Source organism: Antechinus flavipes, chromosome 2 (assembly GCF_016432865.1).
Source record: "Antechinus flavipes isolate AdamAnt ecotype Samford, QLD, Australia chromosome 2, AdamAnt_v2, whole genome shotgun sequence".
Taxonomy (NCBI): Eukaryota; Metazoa; Chordata; class Mammalia; order Dasyuromorphia; family Dasyuridae; genus Antechinus; species Antechinus flavipes.
The window spans coordinates 362378380-362398852 of record NC_067399.1 but is presented as its reverse complement, the minus strand read 5'-3'; the positions used below and the strand labels follow the sequence as shown (position 1 = coordinate 362398852).

Sequence of the window (20473 nt, the reverse complement as noted above, 5' to 3'; positions counted from 1 at the left end):
TACCTGGAGCAGTGACTCTTTCCTGAATGATGACTCAGGGAAACAGAAGAGAGGAGAAAGAGATTGAACCCAGTTGGTGTTAAGAAAACCCTGATCATAAGAAAAAAGAAAAGACCGGGTTACAGAAACTCCTCTTCTCCAAGTCTCTACAATGAAAATCCACAGATGTAAATGCTGCAAATATACATTATAAGGATAATCAGTGGAATGATTCTGAATACCTCTGCTTGGATAAAGAGTAAACTCATTCAGAAAAAAGAAAGTTATCAATTCAAATTTCCCTAAATATCTTTTTAAAGAAACATGAACCATCTAAATGATTTCCCAAAATTCTTTCTAAATTTTAAGGTAGTTATATAATGATTAAATAAGTAAATATTAAGTTAAACAAATAATAAGCACAATGGAATCTTGCATTCTTTGCTTCTTTTAGCCAAATGTGATATGTAAAGGTTCACTGTAATGTGAAAAGTAACTTGTTCCTTCCCAAAAGTTAATAATCAAAGATGGCTTGATGCTTTTGCATATTATTTTCATAAAGATTTTATAGCAATGGGAAGGCAGACATAGAATCAGGAGTTCTTTTTATTTTTCTTGATATTTTCTCCATTGGCTTTTATTGGTACTAATACTGTTATTAGGAAAGGCAAAATGACATAATGAAGATTCTTCTCTCAAAGGTACTCTTATACATATATTAATGTTATATTAATATATTATCATGCATAATAATATATTATATTAATAAAATATATCATTTTTAAAAATGCTACAAAAGAGAATTCTGTTCAACTTGCTGAATTTCATTCTGATATAATACCAGGAGACAGTTATCAAATATGTTACCATTATTACAGAGGGGGTGTTCAGTGTACTGTCCAAACGGTAGAGAGGAATTACCTTTAGATGGCAATATCCTCCAAATGCTTCTATTTGGGGAGAACTTTATATGAAACTCTGGAATATTGCAGAACATCCTAAATGAAATATACAGCCACTCAAAAGTTTTTGGCCTAACTATTCACACAGGAAAAAACAAGTAGATGAAAACTGCCTATTGTTTCAGACTATGATAGGCAACTGGATAAAAAGCCCATAGAGTTGGTCCATCAGTACTTATATTTTAGACAGACATGACAAAGGGACAAGGAACAGGGTCTACAATTGAATAATAGGAAGCTATCTGGCTGGATTGCCTCGAGGAACTCACACAATCCTTTTAATGACCTCAAGTTTCTCACTGAAACAAAAGCTTAAATTTTTAACACCAGTATTCATTCTTCTGGTGAATGTGGCTGTAGATTATTAAATATCTCCAGTCTCTTAGGACAAGGGCAAGAGATGTTTAGTAGTCATAAATATGCTACAGAGCATTACCAATTAATTATATACCAAAAGGGGCATAAAAGATATAAGTGATGAAAAGAGCAGAAAAGAAGGTAGGTTGATCATGTAGCAAAATCAAGAGATAATAGTAAGACAACCTAAATGTTACACTGGTATCCATTCAATGATCTAAAAAGAGAGAAGGAAGGCCCTCAGAATATTGGGTGGATTGTATGGGATGGATTAATGGGAGGACATGCACAAGAGTCATATAGGGTGAAAAGGTTTGAATGAGTGGTGATCTGCAATGATGAAGATAGTACTCATATTAATAAGATCACAATTATCAAAATATAACTAGAATATTAGTTGTAAGAGTTTTTGATACAGCAAAGTCATGCCCATTTTATAAAATATGTTATAAGGGAGGAAAATGTGATCTAGTGGAAAGAGCCTTTGATTGGAACTTAGTAGTTTTTACTTTTAGATTCACCCATGTCCATGATGTGTTACATATTTTTGAGCAAATCACTTCACCTCTCTAGGCCTTGCTTTTTTTTCATCTATAAAATTGGATTGGAATTCTAAGGTCCCCTCTAGATTTAAAGGTGATGACTTGGAGGAAAATGTTACTATATTCAGGCATTACAGAGGATGCTGGCTATTTTTAGTTATAATGAAGATTATAATGATGCTTCTTTGATACTTGAGCTTTTGCTCAATAACACAACTTTTTAATAATTACATGAGAAATTTTAGTTCACTTTCAATCCATTCTGACAATTTTCAAAAATGCATCATAATAAAAAAAAATTACTCCCTATTTTAAGAAAGCTTTTAGTAGCCAGATAGAAAATGTTTAGATGATGTTTTTTTTTAAGTAACCTTCCAAAATAGGAAAATCATAACACACACATTTTATTTATTTTTAGGCAATTGGGGTCAAATGACTTGCCTAAGGTCACACAGCTAGGAAGTATTAAGGCCACATTTGAACTCAGCTCCTCCTGACTCCAGGACTGGTGCTTTCTCCACTCTACCATCTAGATGCCTCTACATAATTTTTTTGGTAAAATTGAAAACTTCTAGTGCTCCTATATAATTAGAATAAATCTATATATTAAAATTCAGTGTCTAGAATCTTCAGTACAATAATTATTTCATGTACTTTTACAGAATAAGAAGTTACACTTGGACCATGAATGAAAATAATTAACATTAAAGTATATGAACTCTTAGCCTTAAAATGGTTTTTAAAACTTATAAATTGAAAAATATAAGTCTTTAATCTTTAAGAATTTGAAACATATTAATTTTAGTTATACAACTAGGTAATTTTGTTTAACACAATAATTTAATTATATACTTCAAGCTGCCTTTCAAATGAGATATTATTTAATGACTTCTGTTTCTACTATATCCCCAATATTTGGCTATTTAAATTTAAAGGACAATATTTTGGAAAGAATGAATAATAATGTGTGTATGTATATTCCATTAGTAGAGATAGGTATATGCATGAGTCTATATGCCTTTAGGCAACAAAATGCCTTTAGGGCACACAAATATTTTTTTCCTCCAAAATATAAAGAGTTCTTAACAGACCATTTTCATAGGACCAACTAGCAACATATTAGGCCAAAAACATAGCTTCTTTTCTGGCATAAAGTTATTTACAACAGTAGATAATTTGGCATCTTATATGTATATACCTATAATATATATAAGCCTAGGAACAAATTTGCTGATATTTTTGTGAACAATATAATTTGCTGTAGTATTAAAAATTTGTTATTCTTTATGAACAGAACTAGGATGAACATTTTGCATTTTAACACATTGTGAAAAACAAATTAATGTGGTTTGTTTCATTTTCATTTTTTAGTATAACAGAAAATTTCAGTAATACCTACCTACTTTTATCACAATTTTGTGGAGCAAATCCAAGTCAGAACTACTAGGAAGATATGGGTTCCCTGTGGCCATCTCAACGATCATGCAACCTAAAGCCCAAATATCCACAGGTCTAAAAGCAGAAAAAGAGAAAATAACTTTACTATTTCTTTTTTCCCAATAGTATTTTTTTTAAGTATATGTAAAATAGTTTTCAACATTCATTTTTGTAAGACTTCATGCTCCAAATTTTTTTCCCTCTTCCCCAAGACAGCAAGTAATCTGATATAGATTAAATATGTGCAATTCCTTTAAACATATTTCTATATTTGTCATGTTGTATAAGAAATATCAGACCAAAAGGGGAAAAAACATAAGAAAGAAAAAAACAAACAAATAAACAAAACCAAAGATGAAAATACTTTTGCTTCAATCCACATTCTGTCTCCAATAGTTCTCTCTCTGGATGCAAATGGCATTTTCTATCAAATGTTTATTGGAATTGCCTTGAATCACTGCATTGTTGGGAAGAGCCAAGTCTATTGCAGTTGATCATCACATAATTTTGTTGTTACTGTGTACAATGCTCTCTTCATTCTGCTCACTTCAATCAATATCTAGTCTTTCCAGGCTTTTCTGAATTCAGCCTGCTCATCATTTCTTATAGAACAATAATATCCCATTGCATCCATATACTATAACTTATTCTGTCATTTCCCATTCCAATTGTATAGACAATGCATCAATTTCCAGTTCCTTGCCACTATTAAAAAAAAAAAAAAAAAAACAAAAAACTGCTACAAATATTTTTGCACATATGAGTTTTTTTCCTTCATTTATAAATCTCTTTGGGATACTGACCAAGTAGTAACACTCCTGGATGAAAAGGTATGTCCAGTTTGATAGTCCTTTGGGCATAGTTCCAAACTGCTCTACAGAATGGTTGGATCAAGTTCACAACTCTATCAACAATACACTAGCGTTACAGTTTTCCTATGTGCCCTCCAACATTTATTGTTATCGTTTCCTATTATCTTAGCCAATCTGAGAGGTGAGAGGTGAGGTAACATGTGTGACATTACCTCAGAGTTGTGTTAATTTGTATTTCTCTAATTAAAAGTGATTTAGATCATTAAAATAATAGTTCTTCACTCAAAATATATGCAGAGATAGTCCTCAACATTCATCCTTGCAAAACCCCACATTTCAAAATTTTTCTCCCTCTCTTCCCCCCCAGACAGCAAACAGTACAATATATATTAAACATATGCAACTCTTCTATACATACCTCCACAAGCATCATGCTGCAAAAGAAAAATCAAATCAAAAAAGGGAAAAAATGAGAAAGAAAACAAAAAGCAAGCAAACAACAAAAAAGTAAAAATACTATGCTGTGATCCACATTCAGATCTCACAGTCCTCTTTCTGGATGCAGATGGCTTTTACCATCACAAGTCTATTGGAATTGACCTGAATCACCTCATTGTTGAAAAGAACTGCGTCCATCAGAATTGACCATCACATATTTTTGTTATTACTGTAAACAGTGTTCTTCTGGTTTTACTCACTTCACTTAGCATCAGTTCATGCAAATCTCTTCAGACCTTTCTGAAATCATCCTGATGATTATTTCTTATAAAAAACAATATTCCATAACATTCATATACCATAATTTATTCAGTCATTCTGCAATTGATAGGTATCCACTCAGCCTCTAGTTCCTTAGAGAATTTTTTTCTTATAACTTTAGATGGCTTTAATTTCTTCATTTGAAAAGTGTCTGTTCACTTTGACTACTTATCAACTGAGGAATAACTTGTATTCTTATAAATTTGAGTCAATTCTCTATATAGTTTAGCAATGAGGACTTTATCAGAAACACAGGCTGTAAATTTTTTTCCCCTAGCTTCCTGTTTCCCTTCTAATCTTGGCTGCATTGGTTTTGTTTGTGAAAAAACTTTTTAAATTAATGTAATCAAAATTATCCATTTTGCAATTCATAATGTTCTCTAGTTCTTCTTTGATTATAAATTCCATCCTTCTCCAAAAATCTGACAGATAAACTATCCCTTGCTCCCCTAATTGCTTATAGTATCACCTTTTAATCTAAATCATATACCCATTTTGACCTTATTTTGGAATGCAGTGGGAGATGTAGTTCTATGCCAAATTCCTGACATATTATTTTCCAGTTTTCCCAGCAATTTTTATCAATAGTGAATTCTCATCCCAAAAGCTGGACCATTTGGGTTTATTAAACACTAGATTACTATAGTCATTGATTACTGTGCCATTGTATTTAAACTATTCCACCATTCTACCATTCTATTTCTTAGCCAGTACCAGATGGTCTTGATGACTACCACTTTATAATAGAATTTTAGGTGTGGTATGGCTAGGTCACCTTCCTATGGATTTTTTCATTAGTTCTCTTGATATACTTGATTAACTTTTCAAAGAAGAACTAAACAAGAAATTTGCATTTAAGAAATGACAATTTTGGGGCAGCTAGGTGGCAGAGTAGATAGAGTACTATCTCTGAAATCTGGAAGATCTGAGTTCACATGTGACCTCAGACACTTAAAACTTCCTAGCTGTGTGATCCTGGGCAAGTCACTTAGCTCCAATTGTCTCAGCAAAAAAAAAAAAAAAAAAAGACAATTTTTAATTTACCAAAAAAAAGAGATAAAAGTTGTAATTTTAACAAATCACAACATGATTTTTTAATATAAAAATTTCAGATTATATTTAAATGTAATCATTGCTTTGTTTAAATATAAATCAATTTGCTTTGATTTAAATTGCCTGGGAAGTCCTGTAGCAAAGCAGATCTTTACATTATCTTTATTTATTTATATATATAATAAATCTTTATATTAAAATAATTGCAATATTAATGTATATAGTTGAATTTACACAATTGTGTTCTGTAACTCATCATGTACTTAAGGACAGAACAATAATTACTGTAGTACCTCATTCCCAAATATTTTGTAAATTGTATATAATTTATTAATCTTAATTCATTTTTAATATGAGGTAAGAACTAGATATTACTCCCAATAACATGAAATAGGATCTAGGTTTGTTTGATTTTTTATAAGCAATTTTTTAAAGTATCATTATTTGAAGAAAAAAAATAAAAATCAAGGAACTCACACCACTCATAAAATAATTCTATATCATATTATACTGACCCCTGCCACAAAAGCAATACAATCAGATTCAGATAACAATGAAATTAGGAATAATGAGGTTAACATCAGTTTGTACAACTCTGCAAGCCCAAACATTATGCACGTTATTTAATGATGAAATGTAAAGTTTTTATTATTTTTAAGAAGTTTGTTACTTTTCATGAAAATTCACAACTAAAATAATTTCATCCTCAAAACCTGAAGTAACTCTACAGAATGCCATGCATAAAACTCATCATCCACTTCTGAGATATCTCCCCAAATTTATTCTGATTTGCTCATTCACAGATGAATAGCCAGGGCCACTGGGAATTGTATTTTTCTCCCTGAACATTCTCTAAATATATAGATTTGTAATTGATATTGGTGCCCTATTACATAACAATTGAAGGAAAGGAAGGCATATCATCTTAGCAGTGCTTGACAGATAGTAAATTATCAATAAGTGCTTGCTGACTGATCTAACATAACTTTAAGGCATGGGAGGCTATATCAAGTTAGTTAATTGTTGTCGAAGGCTTTCATAATATTCGACTTAATTAAGATGCTCTTGTTCGGCTATTGAAATAAGCCACAATAACTATAATATTCACCAATATTACAATATCACATATTACTTTTGCTTCATTTTAGATGTAGAAAAAACTCAATGTCATTCTGAGGAGCACTAAAGTCATGACTGCCATGAATAGTTTTCTTCAAGCATTAACTTGACAAATGATTTCAGAAAAAATTAAAATTTGTTCAAATTCAAAACAAGCATTATGGAGCAAAACAAAGTCTGGAGAGCTTCTCCATCAGAATGATTGTTCTTAGGAAGAATACAGAAGATGATTCTATTTAACTTTTTTTCTTTGCATTTATATGTAATATGTAATATATAACTTGTTCCCTTCATGTTTTTCTATATTTCTTATCTAGCTCTCAAATTTTATAATTGCCTCAAATTGTAAATACATTAGAAATCAGGCCATTTTCTAAAGCTCTTAGAAGGGCACCACTTGCACAGATCAAAATATCAATACAAAATAAAGGGCTATACTTTCCTTTCCAAATCTGGATTATATTAAATATGAGTATAACCTATACTGAGTATTACTTTTCCAAGGTAGTAGAGTTGAAATGGGGAACCTCTGGTTTTCTGTGCTAAGGCACACAGAGCAGGATATGTGCTCTGGCCCTTTCTTTTTGTGGAATGAGGCTGTTCTGGCCTCTACTCCAAAACCTCTTTCTCCATGAAGAGAGACTGCCATCTCACAGCAGACCTATCTTGATCTTTTGCAGTAGAGTCTGAATAATTCAGAGTAGACTCTCATTTGACCTTAATAGTCCATTCTTGAGAGATGTCTTGGAACCCCACAAAACCATTTTCTGTTTCATTAGCATGTTCTCCATGCTCAAAGAGTCTTTTCTGCCAGACCAACTGTACCAGTTTAAAGTAACCTGGGAGACTGTTCCTTTTGCTCATTCAGCCACAATTACATCCCCCAGGGAATTTGAGACAATCTGGTATGGTTCATGTGCATGGTCTACAAGAAGAATGAGAAGAAAATCCACTGACTTTTAGGATTCTTTTTCAGTGTTTTCTCTCATTTGAATCTGATGGTATCTGTATCTCTTATGTTTAAGTACAATATTAAAAACTACTGCATCCCCAAATAGTCCAAGATTTCTTGAATTCATGGCATGATGTACTGGTCCATTTTAGTTATCTTATTTAGTATCCAGATCTTTCTCTCTGTTTTTCTGTCTAGTCTCTCTCTCCTTCCCTCCTTTCTTTTCCTCCCTTTCTCCTTTTCTGTCTCTATAGATAGATAGACAGATAGATAGACAGACAGATAGATGAGTGCATGTGTGTGTGTGCGTGCGTGTGTGTGTGTGTGTGTGTGTGTGTGTGTGTGTGTATGTTGTGTGTAGGGGTACTGCAAGATTCAGGGATGATGACATTGACTAAACAGTTCTTTCAAACATTTATGGGGAATTTTACATATCTAAGAAGACTCTATTCTGAGGTCACTCTTGAAAGGCTTAGAAGTCACTGAGCTGAATTCTCTGTTCTATGTCTCAGGCAAACTCCACACTCCACTTAGGCAGTGAGTACATTATAGCACTGACATTTTGCTTCAAATGATTGTTCTGTTATATAGGCATTAGGGAGTCAGAAGAATCAAACTTTTTTGGATCTACTGTTAATACAGAGGCAGGTCTGCTGGGAGATGATCTAGTAAGTAGAATCCACCCCCCAGAAAGAGAAAAGGAGGTTGAGGCCAGAGAATAAAGCAGCCTCTTATGGAATAGCAAGGGGCAGAATGCATGTACAGTTCCATAAAAGATATCTCAGTCCCTCAAATCAGGGCTTCTCCTGCTCACTTCTGTTATATCTAAACATATGTATACATATATACATATATATTTCAAAGAGATGTTATGTATTAGACCAATAATTTGTTAACCAAGCACTTAATACATGTAATAGGAAATTTATTTCTAAATTAGTGGTAAAGTAAATTAGTTATACAAATTTCCCAAGAATATAATGACAGAAGTTAATGGTAGACACACAGTAGAGCAATCAAATAAAAGGCTTAATGTATACATTAGAGCACGTGACTAAAAGGCTTATTGTATGCACTGATGTCTTTTAAGGAAAATCTGAGCAAGATGGCTGTCATCATTCCTGCTATAACCATTCAGAAGAAATGGTAACAAGACCAGAAATGCTTCCCAGTCCTGACCATGTTAAATATATCTTGTTGGAAGGACACAATGGAGATAAGAAAAGTATATTATGGGAAAATGCAGAAGGGAAGAAAAGTGGATCATATACTAAAACATACTTACTTTCCGTAAGTAGTATCTTTTAATACTAATTCAGGTGCTCTATACCAGCGGGTAGCCACATAGTCTGTATAAATGTCTCCAGGGGCTGCTAATGTCCGAGCAAAACCAAAATCACAGAGTTTAGTAATTCCAGACTGAGATACTAAAATATTCTCAGGTTTTATATCCCGATGAATAATCTAAAAACAAATAAGAACCATTTTAGATAAACTAAGCTTCAATATCTAGGGATATTCTCTAACTTAGAGGGCAAATATTGATAAAAACAAGAGTTTTTTCACTGCAGATGTAAAGGATACTCAACATCTATGTTATACATAAGGTTTCTAATTCCTGGTGCCCCATCCCATTTACCCACATTAAAAAGGATTTTGTGAAAGATATACTATCACTAAAAGTGACATTCTAGTGAATGTCAAAAAGGAAAACAATTAAGCATTCCAATTTACTGTAAAATACCATGAAATAAACAGGAAAATTTATTCAAAGTCAGAAATCTAGGGTCATTCCTTAGATGTACAATTAACTTGCTGTAATTTGATACTACATCTTAGTCTCTCTAAAAGATGAGGAACATATTAACATAGGGCAGATTTATTTTCAGTGAGTAGTGCCATTTGAAAAAATGTATCCTACATAAAAGGAAATGAAAAGCTTTGTTTATAGAACACTGTGGTATTGAGAAGAAAACTAAAATATCACTTCAGCTTGAACTTTGTAGTAATTTCAGTTTTGAAACTACTACCTTTTCTCATAGCTTTTTTTCAAATCACTGATGTTAAACTGTTATTTTTCTTGTATTCTAACACATACCAGAAAAAGCTGAAATTTAGAACTTTACAATATATTTAACATTTTTGTTCTTTTTTAATTAAGAAATTAGGTAAGATCTGATTAAAGTTAGTTTTATATCAAATCAGCAAATTTTGAATTTGTTTTCAGTGTCTGAGAAACAAGGGAATTAAGGATGTAGAAATTCTACATTCATTCATTAAGCAAATATTTATCAAGTGCCTCCTTGTAAATCCCAGTGTTTAGCATTCAGAATATCTAATAAAGGCATTTTAAGGACAGGTAGGATTTTTTAATAGGTAGAGACAGAAGGGTGACATTCCAGAAGATATCAGCATGAGTAAAGTCACTGAAAAGTCTAGTTTGGCTACAATATATAGTAAGGCAGTATAATAAAGTGGAATAAACACCAATTATGAGTCCTGGCTTTGGATCCTGGTTGTAACATTTACTAGTTTTGTGAGCTTCAAGTCATCTAACTTCTCTAAGGTCAAACTTCTTTATCTGTAAAATAATACTATATGTCACAGGGTTGTTTTGAGCAAGATATTTCAAAAACCTGAAAGCGCTATGAAAGTGTGAGCTATCATTACATGAAGAATAAAGTTGTTTCAAGTATATATACTAAGCATAGTATAGTGCTTGACTCCCTTTTGGAGCAAGGATAGACAAGTGGTAAAGAGCCTCATTTCTAACTACCTGGTAGTTGTCTCATTTCATGATGAGTAAATAACTTAGAGAAGTTGTCAAATAAGATCTAGGCTTTATTAATTACTCACCTCCATCCACAAAATACCTCTGAAATATTAAAAAAAAAACTTTATGATGTATGCCAATTAAATTCCAGTTTAAACATATATACATGTATACACACAATACATATGCAATACATATATGTATGTGTATATGAAAAATAACATAAAATGAGATAGTAAAGGTCTAAATTAAAGTATTGACTCTGACACATTCTAGCTATGTGACCCTGGACAAGTTACAAATTCCCCCTACTCTAGGCAGATCTCTAAGTCGCAGAGAAGAAGCCAAACTGCATGGCAGGCAAAATTCCTTAAAAGGAATTCCCTACATCAGGAGAATCACAAATATGATCCCAATTTCTATCCCTATACAGTCACACGCCAAATCTAATACCAAATTCATACATGCATGTGAAGATTAATTTAAAAAATGATGTTTTAAACTTTAGTTTTATAGAACCATATGGTGAAAGCATATGTAAATCAATACTACATTTTCATCTATACCACCACTATTCCATACAAGTTTATATCCTTGAATTTAAACCTTCTTCAAAATATGCTAAGTTTCAACTTTCTGACAATCTTGGGAAGATCTAGAGTTCTAAATCATGTTAAAGATTCTATTAAATAAATTTTCCATCTATTTGTCAAATCGTTATATTCAGCACAATTGGAAATAATTAGATGTTAATGTGGAACAAACAGTGATAAGCTAATAATACCCAGAGATGTGCTGAATGAGGATGTTTGCAAAAAACACCGATCAAGCATACCCTTTGATCCAGCAGTATTACTACTGGGCTTATATCCCAAAGAGATCTTAAAGAAGGGAAAGGAACCTGTATGTGCAAGAATGTTTGTGCAACCCTCTTTGTAGTGGCCAGAAACTGGAAACTGAGTAGATGCCCATCAATTGTAGAATGGCTGAATAAATTGTGGTATATGAATATTATGGAATATTATTGTTCATTAAGAAATGACCAACAGGATGATTTCAGAAAGTCCCGGAGAGACTTACATGAACTGATGCTGAGTGAAATGAGCAGAGCCAGGAGATCATTATATACTTCAACAACAATACTATATGATGATCAATTCTGATGGACCTGGCCATCTTCAGCAATGAGATGAACCAAATCAGTTCTAATGGAGCAGTAATGAACTGAACCAGCTACACCCAGGGAAAGAACTCTGGGAGATGACTAAGAACCATTACATTGAATTCCCAATCCTTATATTTTTGCCTGCCTGCATTTTTTATTTCCTTCACAGGCTAATTGTACAATATTTCAGAGTCCGATTCTTTTTATACAGCAAAATAACGGTTTGATCATGTATACTTATTTTGTATTTAATTTATACTTTAATATATTTAACATGTATTAGTCATCCTGCTATCTAGGGCAGGGGGTGGGGGGAAGAAAGGGAAAAATTGGAACAAAAGATTTGGCAGTTGTCAATGCTGTAAAATTACCCATGCATATAACTTGTAAATAAAAAGCTATTAAAAAAACAGTAATATAAAAACAAAAACAAAAACAAAAAAACACTCATCAATTTTATGGTCAATCTTCTGATTGAACAGAGCACTCTGCTTTCTTTCAGATGGAAGATGATGGTCTTAAAATGAATGAAATGAAACTCCAAAAATAATGACCAAGTACTCAGAAAAGGATTGTAAAATTAGGGAGATTGTAAAATTAGGTTGTATCTTCAGGTTTTTCCTCCATACTCTAAGGCCATGTCTATATTCACAATAGCTTCATTTTGAGGATCTTTTGTTTGAATGATCTATTTGTGGGGAAGAGGGATATAAGGAAGACAAAGACATATTGTATTAAAATTTGGAAATATTTCCACTATATGTTTTAGAAAAATTCAACCAATTCTGTAAAACCAAAGAATAATTTCTAAGTAACTACAATGAAAACAATTACTTTTTGGAAAAATTTGTTAGAAAATTTTGAGATAGTAAAATAAGATCTTTATTTATAAAATGCCAACCTGATGAAATTAATGTAGTCCAGGCTCAAGCTATAATATACTGACAATATACATATTATAGTTCTGGATACTGCAATAGATTTGGGGTCTCATCTTCTATTGACAAGTGCAGATTTGCATTCATACTTTTTCATCCTGTGTGATTCTGGTGCATGTTATTATTGTTCAGTGGTTTCAGTAATGTTTAATTCTTTGTGACCTCATTTGGGGTTTTCTTGGCAAAGGTTTGCCATTTCCCTCTTCAGTTTATTTTACAAATGAGGGACTGAGGCAAACATGGTCAAGTGGCTTGCCCAAGGTCACACAGCTAGTGTATGGCTTGAACCAACAAAGGTAAGTCTTCCTGACTCCACACCTGGCACTCTTACCTACTGTGCCACCTACCTGCCCAACTCTTGTGCATATCATCCCATTAATCCCTACTCCAGAGTCTACCCCAGTATGCTGAGATCTTCCTTCTAGATCTTTTAGATCCTTGAATGAATACAAGTGTAGCTTTTAGGTTGCTTATCTGTTTTCTTTTGGCTTTGTTACATGGCCAACCCACCTCCTTTTCTGCTTTTACACCATCTCATCAATTATATTTTTATGCTACTTTTGGCATATTATTCATTGGTAATGTGCTGCAGCATATTTATGCCCAGTAACATCTTTCCATTGCCCTTCATGCATCCTGAAACTTTTTTTTTGATGAAGCTTAAGTGACTTGCCCAGGGTCACAGAGCTAGGATGTGTTAAGTGTTTGAGGTCACATTTGAACTCAGGTTCTCCTGGCTTCAGGGCAAGTGCTCAATCTACTGCGCTTTCTAGCTGCCCCTGGTCTGAAACTTTAATTCCTAAAAGACTGGGAATATTTAATGATTATTTAGGTTTTTGTTCAATGAGAAACTTGGATTAAAAGCATTATGTGATTTACCAAAGGCAATTCATTCTGCTAGTTTTCCATTATTCAGTTGTAGATCCTATTCCTTGTCCATCTTCCACATCTGTCTAATATATATACGTACGATGCATCAATTCTATGGACCTTCCATCCACTTGCCTATCATAGTTTGGGACAATAGGCAGCCTTCACCTATTTGTTTTTTCCTGTGTGAAGTTAGGTCTAACACTTTTGAGTGACTATGAATTAATTTAGAATATTCTACAATATTCTAAACAGCATAAAGTCACCCACAAATAGAAGCATCTGGAGGACATCACTCTGCTGTTTTCTTACTCAAATGATATAATCAGGAGTTTAAATAAAGTCCTCTCCATTGTTACATTTTTCAGTGACTATCAAATGATTTTGATATATAATATGAAAGACAATTTGTGGGAAAAGAACCTTTAAGGGAGCATTTTCCTTTACCAAATCAAAATGTTTTTATTTTGTATTTTCTGTACTTTTCAGTCAGCTGTGTGACTGTAAGAATATGTAGAAGTTTGAAACTTCCCATCTGTTCCTTTAATCATACCTTCAATAAAGACGCTCTCCATACATATATAATCATCATAAAAATTTTATTAAAATGTAAGTGTATTTTCTTAATTTACTTTTTGATTTGTATCCTGCATTCTTTCAGATATCTTGTAAATCATACCAACACCTACAAAATTATGCTGACTTAGCATGAACTTTTTCTATGTATTGACTACAATACATAGATGTTCTATTGGGAAAATAGTTATAGAAATCTTGACAGATCTTCATTTTGCTTGTTTCTTGTCCTTCCATTTTTATTCTTTTGTGAAATGATCTGGCTTAACTGGATTTCTTGCCAAGTTTTTCTGTAAACTTTTTTTACTTCACCATTTCTCATTATGAGTCAATTTATTTCATGATGTTCTAGCCAAGTTTATATTGTAAACTAGTATTATTTATGACTAGTAATCAAGTATTTGTAAAATGAAGTAGATTCTTCTGACCCCCTTAACAAAATGACAAATTTAGATTGGTAAATATTTTTAGGAAGTGGTGATCATCTATTTTATTTATTTGTCTATCTTATTGCTATCTTATTGATATTTTGATCTTTATTCTTATAAATCAATTCTAACTAAACACAACTAGTTTTCACATTGGTAACCAGCCATTTCTTAAGTTATAGTCATTTTGGGTGATGCCATAACATCAAAGGCCTCCAACTCTCTTCAAGAAACATACATAAAATTATAGGCATGAAAGAGGTTTGAATTTTTCCATTTCTTTATCCTAAACAACATTTTCCCACATTTTTCACTATTTTTATTTCAGTCTTTCTATGCCTACTTTTGCATTTAGGGTACTATATATACTTTAGTTAAGTAAATGTGTATACACACACACACACACATATTTAATTTAGAGAGTCTTATCCGTTCTTGAAGAGTTTCTCCCGCTCTTTATTTTTTTTTTCAGCTGAAAAACACTTCAGAAACTGGTACATCAAAAGCTGCAATTATCTTCATGGTGGTCTTTTTTGCAAATGTTCACAATGGCTACCACAACTATCTAATCCAATTCTTACACAAAAGGAACCCTACCATAAAATTGTACAAATGATTTGACAAATGATTGCCCAGCCTCTTCTTGAAGACCTCCAAGAAGGGAAAATACTTTTGAGGCAGAGCAATTTCTCTGAAAAGGGAATCCAATGCTATCTGCTGGATGGTTCAAATTGTTTGGAAATTTTTCCTGACATCAAGTTTAAATTAAACTCGTTGAAACTTTCAGGCATTGCTCCCAGGAGTCAAACAGAATAAGTCTAATATATCTCCTCTATATGACACTGAATCTTTTTTGCTCTCAGTCATTCATCAATCATGTATTATGGACATGTGATGGGGCAGGTAGGTGGCACAGTGATATAGAGCTGGGCCTGGAGTCAGGAACACATGCATTAAATTCTGACCTTAGTCACTTCCTAGGCAAGTCATTTAACTCTATGTGCCTCAGTTTCCTAGTCTGTAAAATGAGCTGGAGAAGGAAATGGATAACACTGCAGTTTCTCTGTCAAGAAAACCCCAAATGGGGTCATACTCCTGTAAAATGAGTCAACAACAATGTGGACTCAAGGACCTTCACCATACAAGTTGCCCTCTAGACACTGTCTAGTTTATCAATGAACTTAAACAGAGGTCTGACAAGGAAGAATACAATGTGATCATCACATCCCTATTTTTGAAAATTATGCTTGTCAATATAGGCCAAGATTCCACTGGTTTTTATGGCTACCACATCACACTACTGCATCATGATGATTTTGCAGTTGACTAAAACTAAAATATTTCTTGCTGCCAATAGACACATAAGACTTAGTGCAGCAACTCCTTTATTTGCCTATCCAAGAAGAATCTGTGAACCATCCTTCCATTTGGTTTTAACTTCCTAGGCTTCTGGTTTCATTAGTAAAAATACACCAATACGGATATAATTCAGTGACATATCAACTTGTTAGTGATTAAACAATAATCTCATATTTAGAGTAAAACAATAAAGTACATGTTTGTAGGTGCTACAAAAACTATCCAATTCTTATTATATTTTGCTAGTTGTTGCCACTACGTGGCTACAGTCACTGAAATTGGGTGTTCAAAAGGGCTGTACAAAAATAAGGACCATTTTTTCCCCAACTTGGTAGAATCTGCCAGAGTTTGTACATTACTAGCATAAGCTTTTAATAAGCCAGCATTACCTCTACACCACGATACTGAATTAGCATTTTTATGTAGGATTTATTAACTAACCTGAGTTCCTGCCCTAAATAGTTTTATATACAGAATGTACAGAAAGGACCCCAGATGAATAATAGGACCTCTTCCTTTAGGTCCATTTGCACCCTTAAAGGCTTCCTGCTCTATTTCCTCCTTTGGCTTTCTTTTTCTTCTTTGGTTTTACTAAATCAACCTGTTTTTTGCAAGTACTTTTGGAAGAGGATAGAGATGATGTTTCAAAGGGAAGATATAAAGTCTTGAAGTTCCCTAACCTAGGAGTTGTCTAAGCAGAAGGCAGCAAACTTCTTCCCTACACTATATGGAAATAGCATACCCACAGAGGCTGAACGATATTTTGATGCAACTACTGACAATACGTACACAACTCAGAAGGAAATATAGTATTGATCTTCCAAGAATCTGTCTACCAAACTAACTTCATAAATTGCAGGGAATACTGTAGATATATATACCCGAAGAAACTAAGAAAGTAATTCCTGGCTCAGCAGCCTTTCCTGGGTTCACTTAGAGACAGTGATGATTAAGATGTGTCATACTTTGCTATTCTAGAATCCAGGTAACAATTATGTTCTAGTCATTTCATGAAGAAAATATGGATTATATACCTCTATAGTCAATGAAGGCTTAGTCTCTGTGGCCTGAGTGAAGATTACTCCTAATAGGGTTATAGTTTAAAACATTTGGGAGTTTCCTGGGAAAGGTATGGACATCAGAGATAAATCAGACACTGAAGATGTGGTATGTCTAGGTGGAGCCACTTTTTCTGGGCTTTCTGTTTTGACTGGGATCAACTCCAGTCTATTCATAGGGACAATGAAACACTACAGGCAGCAATCTAGGCCTGAATGTCTGAATACTTTGACCACCTGCTTTCTATGTACAGAAAGAGAAAAGACAGAGCTATTAAAGGGCACCAAGCTTCACAACAATATAGTACCACTATGATGAGCACTGAATACACCATCCCAAGAATGGATAAGGAAAAGTATTTCAAAGATTCTCTAGTATCCAAGAAACAAAAGGTCTATCTCAGGAATAAATGCAATTCCAGGTGTGATATCTTTTTATTGCATGAATAGGAGACATGATATGCAATAAGGAGGGATTTCATCATCCTCTACCTATATGATTCCTGATCTTCATAATGGGTCTTGAAAAATCATTCTTCTAGAAATGGAGAAGTTTAGGAAACATCTGAAAGAGCTATTAATCAATAGTATCATGGAATCTCAAAGTCCCTATGCTTCACCAGAACTGGTGGTTTAAAAAAATTTAGAAAAAACCTGATTATGCTTAAACTATTTAAACTTGAATTCTAAAGGTTCTTGAGAACTAAGATAGATTGTACTATACTATGAATTCAGGATGTCATGAATTGTCTGCTAATTATCTTTCTGTGTTGGACCTGCACAGTAACTATTATAAGATCCTTATGGCAGACAAAGAGAACAAACCAGCTTTTTATTTGTTCAGTGAGATTCTACCAGTTTGAGTAGATACTCTTAAGGAATTTCTGGCACTTTCCCACGTATAGAAAAGGTAGTGAATGACATGAATTAAAGGCAATGATTTATCTGGATCACAGGATCATAGCTTTGAAAGCTATCTTATTTTACTGATGAAGAAATTAAGACCCAGGGATGATAAGTGACTTGTCCAAGTTTCTTCTACAGGGAGACTACTACAGCTATTAGATAATCTAAAGTTTTAAATTGACAAATACTAGTGCTGCATCACTTCTGTCAAGAACTAAGACAGTACTGACTTTGAGAAGACAGAAGGCAATACTTGGTCACATACTAAGAACTGTCAGGAACTATAGGAAATAAAGACATTTCTGGGTTTAATGTTTATTGTAAAATTTATGAATGATTATGCCATGATTACAAAGCCTCTTAATGAATGCTCTATGGATATATTACTAAAAAGAATCAGAAACAATTTGAAAAGCTAATACAGAATTAATGTTTTGATATACCTTTTGAAGATACTAGTACAAATACGCTTAGACAGACCTTAAAGAAGTATGTTAATAGTCTTTCACATGCATCATTATGGGCTTTTGCCTTTCTTAAGGGTGTCCTTTAACATACAACAATACAACATATAACAGTTGTTACACATTGACATCAGCTTACATGGTCTGAAGGCAGTTTTGTACTGGGAAAATGGCTACAATAGCCTATTTCACTTGCCAGTAAGTGGTTCACTAATACTGAGATCTATTATCTCAACCACAAATTGAAGTTTTATGTGTTGATGTGTTATCACTGAAAAGTTTGCCTGGATTCATGTGAAGGCCTGGATAGATTCAGACAAATTTGAATATGGATAGATAACCCACTGACTTACAATTTGAAAAGAGCTAATCAGAGATAAATATCTCTGACCAAGTATGAGGGAAATATGAATTACTGGCCAAGAATGAATGTTCTACAGATGTTCTAACCAGCAAACACCATGTATCAGAAACCATGATTATTCCCAAAGAAAGCATCATTTATGACATGAAAGGATTTTATCTGGAGAGGGTACCATCAATAGAAATAATTTTGTAGCCCTGAGGCTATTCTCTTTCTACAATCTGAACATGGATGACTAGTGATAAGCCAGACAATTGGCCAAGAGAAATGGACTTGATCTTTAGGGATCCAGATCATTCATGTGAAGTAATACATCAGACATCTTAAACAAGGTATGAGAAAGTAAATAGTTCTTCATTACATGGCAATAGCAAAATTATATAATGCTCAATTCTGATGGACATTCAACAATGTTCAGTCAAGTTCCAATGATCTTGTGATGAAGAGAGCCTTCTACACCCAGAGAGACAACTGTAGGAACCGAATGTGGATCACAACATAATATTTTGACTCTTTTTGTTATGGTGTGCTTGCATTTTGCTTTCTTTCTCATTTTTTTTTCTTTTTGATCCAATTTTTCGTGTGCAGAATAATAATTGTACAAATATGTATAGAGGAATTGCACATGTTTAACATATATTGGATTACTCTTGCTATCTAGGGGAGAGGTTGGAGAAAAAGAGGGAAAAAATTTGGAACACAAGGTTTTGCAAGAGTGAATGGTGAAAATTATCCATGAAAAATATATTTTGAGAATAAAAAACTTTAGTTAAAAAAAAGAAAATTAAAAGTGGGCAAGAAGTCAGAAATAAAAATTATATATATACATATATTCTTTATAAAAGAAAAATTTTCCCAAGTGTTAGAACAAGAACAGAAAGTAAAAATAGAAAAAAAATCCACTAATTACCACATGAAAGAGATCCTATAAGGAAAATCTACAGGAATGTCATAGCCAAATTCCAAAACTCCCAGATCCAGTTGAAAATATTATAAGCAACAACAAAAAACAATTTAATTATGGCAGTCACAATTAGAATCACACAAGACCTAACAGTGGCTATAATAACAGACCATAGGTCTTGGAACATTATATATCAAAGAGCAAAACAATTTGAGTTGTGACTGAAAATATCATACCTAGCAAAGTATAGGAATCTTGAATAGGAAAAAAAATCGGACATTTAATAAATTGCCAGACTTTCAAGATTTTGTGGCAAAAAGATCTGAACTTAATAGAAATTTTGACATAAAAGATCCAAGAGAAACATAAGATAAAAAGAATAATTATCTTCTACAGATAAGGTGTGAGAGGCAGAACTGACACAGATGAATTATATGGGGAAGGAGGGCTGGAACCCTACTTTCATGGGGAATGGGTTAAAGAGGGAACAATACATATATATCTTAAATGTATAAAAATCTTCTAAGTTTAGAAAGAAATAAGAGGGTAAGGTGACAAGGAGGAGAAGAGGATAAGGGAAGGATTTTTTAAAGGAACCCTATTCATATCAGATATGGGTTAAAGAGAGAAAAACATACATTTAGAAGGGATTAAAAATCTTATAAATTTATAATGAAATAAGGGGATGAGAAAATA

The 20473-nt window shown here is 33.1% G+C and overlaps 1 protein-coding gene across 11 annotated transcripts in view; it reads right to left on the bottom strand.

Moving 5' to 3' along the window:
• CDKL3 (cyclin dependent kinase like 3) overlaps positions 1–20473 on the bottom strand; it is a 110106-nt gene that overhangs the window by 77506 nt on the left and 12127 nt on the right. For all 11 annotated transcript variants that reach the window (XR_007950731.1, XR_007950732.1, XM_051978192.1 and 8 more), the window contains exons 4-5: positions 9258–9436; positions 3240–3352 (exon numbers count right to left, since the gene is read on the bottom strand). Coding sequence is in view for 9 of the 11 variants with exons in the window: in XM_051978192.1 (XP_051834152.1) it covers positions 3240–3352; positions 9258–9436 (292 nt within the window). In the remaining 2 variants the exon portion in view is untranslated. The remainder of the gene's footprint in view (positions 1–3239; positions 3353–9257; positions 9437–20473) is intronic.